We start from the raw sequence: 9,319 nt of genomic DNA on the forward strand, positions 1-9,319 counted from the left end.
GCAGTGGCTTGGGCATCTGCATGTAAAGGGGCTCGTGTACCCCAGGACAGTGACCCCTGAGCCTGGCCTCCTCACCCTCAGGGGAGCAGCTGCTGGAACTGGGATTTCCAGCTGCCTCAGGAGCCCCAGGCCCCCCACAGCCACTTTTTCCTAGAAGCTGGACTTGGGGGACCAGGAGCTGACTTGGGGGATCAGGAGCAGAAAGACCCTCTGAGAATGAACAGAGCTTCCAGAGCTCATTCTCTCTCTCAATCTCTCTCTCTCTCTCTCTCTCTCTCACACACACACACACACACACACACACACCCTGGCTGATTTTACAGTCAATCTTTCAAAGTGCAATTTGTCTTGGAAAAGCCAATGTGAGGCCCGTGTGGGTTTCGACCAATGGCGCCGCACCTCTCATAGCTCAGCCAGTCTCCGGTCTGTATTCTAATGGGCCATATCTTTATCAGGGAAATGTTGCTTCTCTGAACTTAAAACTTCTCATGGAGGGTCCCCAGACTCAGAGGCAGAGAAGGGGTCTGAGCTGAGGCGTGGGGAGCCGCCTTTCTCCAGGACAGACAGACAGAGAGGGAAGGGACGCTGGTGAGGCCTCTCACCTGCCCCAGGAGCACCTGACTTCCGAGGAGCTGACGCAGGTGCCAGGTCCCCAGGCCAGGGCTGGGCCGGATATCTTAGGTGGGAGGGCAATCTGGGGCTCGGCCGCTTTTGACCTTTCAAACCTGCCATGGGCTTCTGGGTCAGAGCTTGGGGTCTCTGGCTTTAGGGGCCTGGATTTGGGCTTCTCACCTCCCCTCACCCCAACCCGAAGATCATGGAGTCCAACCTGCAGGGCACATTCCTGCTGAACAACACGCCATTGGCCCAGTTCTCGGAGATGAAGGCCCCCGTGTGCCAGTACTCGGTGCAGAACTCCTTCTACAAGCTCAGCCCTCCGGGGCTGGGCCCCCAGCTGGCCGCCGGGACCCCCCATGGGATCACAGACATCCTGAGCAGACCTGTGGCCACGCCGAACAGCGGCCTCCTCTCCAGCTACCCTCACGTGGCAGGCTTTGGTGGACTTGGCTCCCAGGGGGTCTACTATGGACCCCAGGTGGGGAATTTTCCCAAAGCTGGCAGTGAGTACCCCACCCGGACCCGGAACTGCTGGGCGGACACGGGCCAGGACTGGCGAGGCGGGCGGCAGTGCGGCAACAGTGAGTACAGGGCAAGGCTCCACCCCCACCCCGGGCAGGCAGGCAGTGGGCACCGCAGGATCAGGGCAGGAGGAGGTGTGGGCAGGGAACACTCACGGGGTGGTCCATACCTGCTGTCCACCTCTCCTCAGCCGTCAGACACCTGGATCCACGTCCCACCTCAGTGCAGGAATGACTTGTCCCCTCCCTGGCCCACCCCCTCCCGGCAGGTGCCACACCCCTCACCCCCACCCTTACCAGCTGCTGTCTCAGCCGCCCTCCTAGGGAACCCGGGGGTCTCCAGGTCTGGAGAAGGCCAGATAGCCTACATTTGCCCTGTGCAGGGTCCGGCTGGTAGCTCACCTTCCTTCTCCCACTGGGAGCCCATGTCACTTCTTCATCCAAAGCAAGCAAGTGCAGTCCCCAGTGAGAAGCTGCTGCAGCATCACCTTCCCAGAGAGCCCACGCATGCCCTGACACCATTCAGGGACACAGGCTGCACTCTGACCCCATCTTGGTCTTGCCTGTGTTCAAGGGGGCCGGCTTCCCACCGTCCTCCGCAGGGCTTATGTCAACAGGAGCAGCGAGAACAGCCCAGACTCCAGGATCAGGCGCTGAGTCAAGCCAGACTTGGCTCTAGTTGTTGTGGGGGGGTCTCCTTGCCCTGCCATCCGCAGACCTGTTTTCAGAGGACTGGTGCAGGGCCCCCGCGATGCCAGTCAGGGCCAGGAGGGGGTGGCAGGTCGTGCACAGGCAGGTGAGGCTCACCTGGGAGGCAGGGAGGGTGACGGTGGCTGAAGGAGCCATCTTTGGGCCACGGAGGCCCAGCCAGGATCAGGCAGGGGCAGAGGCGGAGGGAACCTGCACTTCTCTCTAACGCCGGGGCTGCCCCACTGCAGTAGAAGCTTGGGGCCCACCAAGGAACCCCCCTCCCCACCAAAGGGCACCGGCCACCCCATCTGCTATGCCTCTCCAGGCGGTCACACTGCCTGACCGCCCACCTCTGACTCAACCTGAAACATGGAGAGCTCCATGCGGGCGAAGACCTCATCTCTTGGAAGTGGTTTCGGGGATACTTTAGGCCTCCGTCCCTCACACCTCCATCGTCCCCTCCCCCCACCACACACTGTCTCTCCACATCCCTACTCTTCAATCCCAAGTGCATAGCCACACACAGGAAAATATCTGAGTCAGTGGTTGAATTAACACAAAGAGAGAGAGAACTGCAGATGATGGTCTCTTGGGAAGTCTCTTCCCCTTTTGGTGCCTCAGTTTCCCCACCTGTAACATGAGGAGACGTGACATGGGCTGTCGGGCTGCACTGAACAAGGCCCGACAGGTGGGCCTTCTGCTCCCCCTGAGCCCCGAAGCCCTCCAGCCCAGCTCCTGCCTGAACAGCTGCCCTAGCTGGGTGGGGTCAGGGGCTTGAGCCTCCTTACAAACTCTTCAGGTGTGGTTGAGGCCACATGACTTCTAGGCCTGATGACAAGGGAGAGCAGTAACTTGGGGCTTAAGGCTTTGGTTTTCTCAGAAACCTAGAAAATGGGATCTCCAGAGCAGGGAATTAGGGAGTGAGGAATTCCCAGACCCCCTGGGGCCCCGATTGTTGGTGGAAGGTGCCTGGTCTCTTTCCTGGTGTCGCTGAGACTGGGAAGAAAGTCCTATTGAGTAGTGAAAACATTACACAGCAAGGAATGAGACCAGGGCAGGTTTTAAGCTCCCTCTGTCCCCTAAGATGCTATAGACTGGGGCAGGTGCCTTCTGGAGGTCCCTATCCATCCAGACACAGCAGAGGCCACAGTCACTATTGTCAGAACGCCAGGAATGCTGCTTGGTTAGTAGTGTCACGACGCCCCCACAATCTCAGTGGCTTCTCTGCGAAGGAGCTTGCCCAGTGGGAGATTCAGGACAGGGCTGGGACCCCTGCTCATCCCACTAACCACATACTTTCTCCCTCCCACCAGCCCCGGACCCCCTGAGCGACAGCATCCACAAGAAAAAGCACACCCGGCCCACCTTCACGGGACATCAGATCTTTGCCCTGGAGAAGACCTTTGAACAGACCAAGTACCTGGCTGGCCCTGAGAGGGCACGGCTGGCATACTCACTGGGGATGACCGAGTCGCAGGTCAAGGTGAGTCTGTGCGGGAGAAGGTGTCTGCCTTGCAGGGAGCAGCCTGCCAGGACAGGGTGCCACAGAGTGGAAGAGAGGCAGCCTCACTCTCCCAGCAACTCCTGGCTCTCCTGCTGTTTGGGCACTGCCTGCCCACCTAACCCTGGAGATGGTGATAATTATCATCACCAAAAAAAAAAAAAAAAAAAAAAGGCTGTTAATACTGCTCTCTGTTATGAGAGCCTTGAGTGTAGGACCCCATTTAATCCATAAAGCACCCTTGATGTAGGTTTTCTTACCCACTTTACACATGAAGAAACTATCTCAGCTGAGCCCCTTGCTCAAGGTCACCTTGCTGTTAAGTGCAGAGTTGGGGATCAAGCCCAGATCCAAGGGGCACCAACCTAATGCTTTCCCCTCCTCTGTACTGCATTGACCAGAAGAAATTTCAAGACCTGATGGCAGCCTCTGGCCCAGATCAGGAGTCAGCCTCTGAGCCATGTTAGGGCTGGATTTGGTCTTGCTGCATTGGCTAGCAGAAGGAGCTGGCCTTGGTTTGCCAATAAAGATAACGCCTCCTCCCAGGGCCACCCAAATGAAGCTCAGATGGGATATCTGGTGTAGGAAGCCTCCAAGCCAGATGCAGTGGCCATGCTCACAATACGTGCCACAGAGTCTGAAGTCAGTAAACAGGCTCCTGCCACCAGGCTCCCAGAGGGCAACTTTGATGTTAGATCTCTCCTGAGAGACTTTGGGTGGGGGCTCCCCCAAAAAGAAAGCTTTGAGATATGTCACAACTGCTCCACGCTGTGACATGGTGACGAATTCAAGGGTAGAGGAGGGAAGTACAGGGGCAGGTTGGGCCCCAGGTCTGGGTTCCACTAGCATCTCCAGTCACCTACTTCTGCAGCCTCCTGGTCTGTTGAATGGAAGTGGAGAGAAAAATGTGGTCTTCTTGCGCATTTTTCTGCTTCTGTAGGTACTTTTTTGCACTCTTCAACTATTGTAAGCAATGAAAATATGTTATTTTTGTAATTAGAGAGAATTTATTCAGGAAGTTCAGTGAGGGTCTATGAAACTGAAGAAGGGATGACTTTTGAGCACCTACTGAATGCCTGGCCATTTCGGCTTCTTCCATCCAAGTGCCCCGCGTGGCAAAGGAGAAGGAAAATACACCGCAGGGAGGGCTAGAGCTTAGCAGAAAGGGCTGCTGAAAACGGTGTGAATATTACAACCTGTTCTTTTACTGAGCCATTTATTTTACTATACTATAAAAATAAGGATCGAATGTCCTTGCCGCTGAGTGGAGTCACCTCCTGGAGGGGGACCCTGTGTGTGCTGTGTGCGCACGACGCTGGGGCTCCTTCTCCTCCCAGGTGTGGTTCCAGAACCGAAGGACCAAGTGGCGGAAGAAGAGCGCGCTGGAGCCCTCGTCCTCCACGCCTCGGGCCCCGGGCGGTGCAGGCGCGGGCGGGGAGCGCGCGGCCTCGGAGAACGAGGACGACGAGTACAACAAGCCGCTGGACCCCGACTCGGACGACGAGAAGATCCGGCTGCTGCTGCGCAAGCACCGTGCCGCCTTCTCGGTGCTCAGCCTGGGCGCGCACAGCGTGTGACGCCCCCCCTCGCCCGCCCCCACCCCCGCGTCTCAGCGGAGGCCCGACCGCAGCCCCTCCCCTGCCCTGCGGGTGGGGTGGGGGGGTCCCAGGGCCGAGGGCTCCCCCGGCGCCGACGTGGAGGGAGGGGGGGGAGGGAGAGAAGGGGGAGGACCGGGGGCAGAGGTGGTGGTGAAGGGGGCCGGTCTAGCTGAGGGAGGAGGGAGGTACAAACGCGGCCCGAGCTCTGGCACCTCTGGGCCTTTCTGCACCTCTGGGGGCCCAGGCCTTGACCTGCCAACCCCTCAAACTCGTGAGCGCACAGGTGGATGGAAGCGACCTGGCTCCAGAGCCAGGAAACTGGCTGTGGGGTCCCAGACGTGCCACTGTGATTCGGCTGGCGGGGCGGGGCGGGGGGGGGGGGCACCCCCAGGGAGGCAGTAGGCCTGGGCAGAGGTCTCCCTTCTGCCCTCGGAGTTGGGAGACCAGGGTGCTGGGTCCAGATGGGCTACTGGCCGACTGCAGAAGAAAAGATAGCACGTCCGGATTCCCTCCTCAGACCTTGGCACAGGAAGGATCCCACTTGAGAGGCCAGAACTAAATACAGGACCTGGACTGGAGGAAATCCACCTCCGGGAGGGGAAGTGGGTCCCAGCGAAGAAGAAACGCCTCTGACATCCTAACTCAAGGATCACACCCCTGGAAGGAAAGGTTCTCCTGGTCTCCTTTGTCCACTTTGCCCTCAGTGGGGATTCCCCCAGAAGAGGGAGCGACTAGAACCCCACCCCCACCACACCCCCACCACCCCGGCTGGGAAAGAGAGAGGAAGAGGCAGAGAAAAGTTGAGAGAATCCTAGGGGTCGGTGCTGCACCCCAGAGCCGCCCCCTTGGGCTGCCCTCGGTGCTGATACAAGGGCAAGATCACCCGCGGAGAGGGAAGGGATGGCAGGGCTGGAAGGGACTTCAGAACCCCCGGCTTCTCCAACTGGAAGGGAAGGGAGAAGCACGCAGGAAGGGAGAGGCCCCTGCAGGGAGGGGCTGCAGGACCACCCCACCTGTCCCCGGCCCCGGGCCCTTCCTTTCCTGAGACCGCCCCGCGGCAGGCTCTGGAGCCTGCGCAGTGGAGGGCACTGTCCAGCGGGGTGGTGTTTTTCAGCCCAGGTGATGCTGAGCAGCCGGCAGGTGGGAGGGGCTGGGGGAGGCGGGCGGGGAGGAGTGCAGCCCAAAAGGGACCGAGCGTTTGCCCATCTTTACTGGCTTTTAAAAAATAAAGAGTAAAAATTAAAGTCCCAGAAACCTCCCCGTGGCTCGTGTGCTTCTGTGAAACCGGCCGCGGAGTCCCAGCCAAGCCAGCTGTGAGGGGCCCTCCTCCCTGAAGGCAGGGCTGCCTGCTCCCTTGCACAACACCGGTCAATTGGGAATCTCATTGGTCAATGCCAGGCACTGTCATAAGTGCGGGGGTGGGGGTGGGGGGAACCCAAGACTTTAATGGAGTTCCTGGCCTCCTGGAATTCATAGCCTCTCGGGGAGAAATGAACTGTTTGAGGAACTAGGTTCCATGAGGAAAAGATCAAGGGGAAGAGAACAGAAGCACTGACATTAACTGAACACCTACCTACTAATTTCTCCCACATCGAAGGCCCGATTACATCATTTGCCCTCACAAGAAACCCAGGAGGTAGGCATTAGCGTAGCCTCATTACATGAATGAGGAAACTGAGGCTCAGAAGTGATCTAAGCCAAGTCACAGAAGGGGGACAAAGCAACCTGAGAGTTGATTCTAAGGCTGCCCTAGGCGCAGCCCTTCAAAGCCTTTTCACAAAGCCTATAACGTGAGAGACTAAAACAAGGTGGGCTTTCAGGACCCTTCCAACTTTAATGATCCATGCAAACACCCACAACTGCCCGGGTAGCTAGTCATCTGCCTCTCTGCAGTCCCAAGTCCCTTGGCCCCCCGGGGCCGGAGACTCTGGTTAGTGGAATCAGCTTGGAGTGGGAACGAGAATAGGAGGAAGACCTCAGCTAGGACCTCTGGGAAACTGAGGCTCTAACCTTTTGTAGTAACCCTAACGGACCCAGAGACCGGGCGTTACTGACAAGAACATAATGCTTTTAAGCTCTAACCCTCAGTTCAGAATGATGCCCACGCTCAGTGTCCCTCGACATAAGGTGGGAAGGAAGCAAGGCAGCTTCTAAGAACTGAGCACCATCTCTGTGTGCTCCTGGCCACAGGCTGCGTTGAGGAGCCCTCCACTGGCACATGTGTCCTGAGTGGGGCCCTGCAGCCAGGCTGCGGCAGGCACGATGGCACCCTGGGAGGACCCGAGGATTCACTCAGCACAGACCCCAAAACGAAAACTGCCGCGGACCCCAGGAGCCAGGCACAGCACAGTTTCCTGAGCACTTTGAGGAGAGTGCAGGGCCTGCAGGCTGGAAGTGGCCGCCAACCTAATCCTGGTGCGAAGTCATGAAGCAGGTGGGGAGGAAGAAGCCAGTGACCCAAAACATTGTGCTGGTTTGCTTTTTTTGGTAAGCAAATTATAATCCTAACGGCTCTCCGATCACTGTAATTCTTTCATGTCTGATTCAAATTGTCTGGGTTCAGTATTAAGTCAAGCCTGGGGAATGTGTTCCCTCCCTACCGCCCACCCCACCCCGCCCCTGCAGCCCCGGGAGACATTTGCTGAGCTAATCAAAATCTTCTCCAATCTCGAAGTTCTGGGACGCCTGCCATTGGAACTTTCTAGCTCAAAGCCTCCATCGTTCCAGCCGTCTCCCCTACCTCATTCCTGCTGCCGTGGGCCACCTGAGCATGGGCACCAAGCCAGGCAGAGGTACTGCCTCCCATTGCTTTGAAATGGGAGAATAGCCCAAGCTGGATGGCCCGGATTCCTGAGGGGAATTTGGAATAAGTTTTGTCCTCTGCAGATGTGTGTGTGTGTGTGCGCGCGCTTGTGCGCACATGCCCGCGCATGTGTCTTGCTGGGGAGAACTCAAGGCTGTGGTACTTCATGTATCATAAAGAAATCCTAAGCCCTAGACACGTGATACCCAGTTACAAAAGGGATTTCTTGAACATCCTGAGTTAAACAAAAATCCAGTTATTTTAGAAACTCGTGCTTCTTGCATCAACATCACAAACTCTTTAGGGATGAGACAAGGAGAAAGAAATTAAATCCTATGCTCCCAATAGCCACAGAGCCCTGCTCTGATGGGCAGCCCAGTAGGTTCTAACAGGCAGGCACAGATTCTGCCACAGCCCTCCTACCTGTGGTCCCCAAAGTTAGAAGGACACATACAGGACATGTCTCAGCCGGGCTGGGTACAAGTAGCAGGGTGAGAGTGTCTTACCAGGTTGAGAATGGCCACATCCTGATCACTGTGATTAAAAACAAGATGGGGCCCTGGAATCCCACTCCTGGTAACCCCTCTTCATACTCTGGCCACCTGTGGGGCTGAGGCTGGACACCAGTTGACCCGACTCTTTTCTTGCAGCATAGCATAGGGGACTGTGTTCAGTTACATCTGGGCCCACATGCTGGCTCCACCACTCAATGTCATGGGGTGAGTTGCTCAGCCTCTGGGCCTCTGTATACTCATCTGTGAGACAGGAATGATCATGCAGACCTTGCAGGGGGTCTGTGAGATCAGAGCTAATGAGTGTGACTCAACAGTACATGTTACATTATCCAAAGAGGGCTTTGGAAGCTGACAGTCCCCATGTCACCAACCAGTAGGTAGGTCATTGTGACCGAGTTAGTTAAGCTCTTGAAATCCGGTTTCCTCATCTGTAAGGTGAGGCTGACAACCCACTCTGCAAGGCTGAGGAGATGATTAGAGGAAATCACATACAATGCACAGGACAGCCTGGGCACTGAAATAGGAGTCTGCTCATGCTCTCTCCTTCCTCCTCAAATTCATGCCTCCAGGGAGTGCCAGAGCCATCGCTAAGCAGGTCTTCTCAACAAGGGACCAGCTACATACTCCTGTCAGTCATCCAGCCCCAGCCGGTCACCTGCTATCTGGGCAGCTATAGAAGGACTTGTGTGTGATTAGATTCATTTACTGGCAAACTGCCTGAGATCTGGACTCCCAGGAAGGGTGCTACCGGAAGCGGAGGGCCAAATTCAGTTTGCAGATAGATGTGTTTCTTCAGGGACAGACAGTGCTTTTAGAGAAATGTTAGCTGGCCTCTAGGCAGAGCAAGCCTGGTGCAGTGAGGGATTCCCACCGCTTCCCAGGGCTTCTGTGTGCCTGGGCTCCTGGTTACCTGGCCTGCCTATCCCCTGATGGGTCTGGATCTGTCAGTTCTGCTGGAAAGCCTTGCTCCTCTAAGACATGGTCTGAGCACCAGCAGCGGCCTCCCCTGGGAACTTGTTAGAAACGCAGACCCCTTCCAGAATCTGCATCTTTTCCAGATCCCCATATCTGGC

General features: G+C 56.8%; 1 protein-coding gene and 1 long non-coding RNA gene across 2 annotated transcripts; one reads left to right on the top strand and one right to left on the bottom strand.

Annotated features, from left to right (window-relative positions):
* Positions 1-817: 817 nt before the first annotated feature.
* Positions 818-4,907, top strand: NKX6-3 (NK6 homeobox 3). The gene is made up of 3 exons (XM_042933864.1): positions 818-1,199; positions 3,143-3,312; positions 4,668-4,907. Exons 1-3 carry the CDS (start codon positions 818-820, stop codon positions 4,905-4,907), a joined length of 792 nt encoding a protein of 263 aa, XP_042789798.1.
* Positions 3,312-8,429, bottom strand: LOC122216899. The gene is made up of 3 exons (XR_006201176.1): positions 8,238-8,429; positions 4,194-4,291; positions 3,312-3,454 (listed from the first exon to the last, which is right to left on the bottom strand). It is a non-coding gene; the product is annotated as an uncharacterized LOC122216899 (long non-coding RNA).
* Between the last annotated feature and the right edge of the window lie 890 nt (positions 8,430-9,319).

This window comes from Panthera leo, chromosome B1 (assembly GCF_018350215.1).
Source record: "Panthera leo isolate Ple1 chromosome B1, P.leo_Ple1_pat1.1, whole genome shotgun sequence".
NCBI classification, from domain to species: Eukaryota; Metazoa; Chordata; class Mammalia; order Carnivora; family Felidae; genus Panthera; species Panthera leo.

What these genes read in the sequence shown, in the direction of transcription:
- NKX6-3 (XM_042933864.1), top strand. Translation starts at nt 818, where the DNA reads ATGGAGTCCAACCTGCAGGGCACATTCCTGCTGAACAACACGCCATTG. An exon ending in CGGGCGGCAGTGCGGCAACA is followed by an intron (nt 1,200 to 3,142) that starts GTGAGTACAGGG and finishes CCCTCCCACCAG; the next exon opens with CCCCGGACCCCCTGAGCGAC. An exon ending in TGACCGAGTCGCAGGTCAAG is followed by an intron (nt 3,313 to 4,667) that starts GTGAGTCTGTGC and finishes TTCTCCTCCCAG; the next exon opens with GTGTGGTTCCAGAACCGAAG.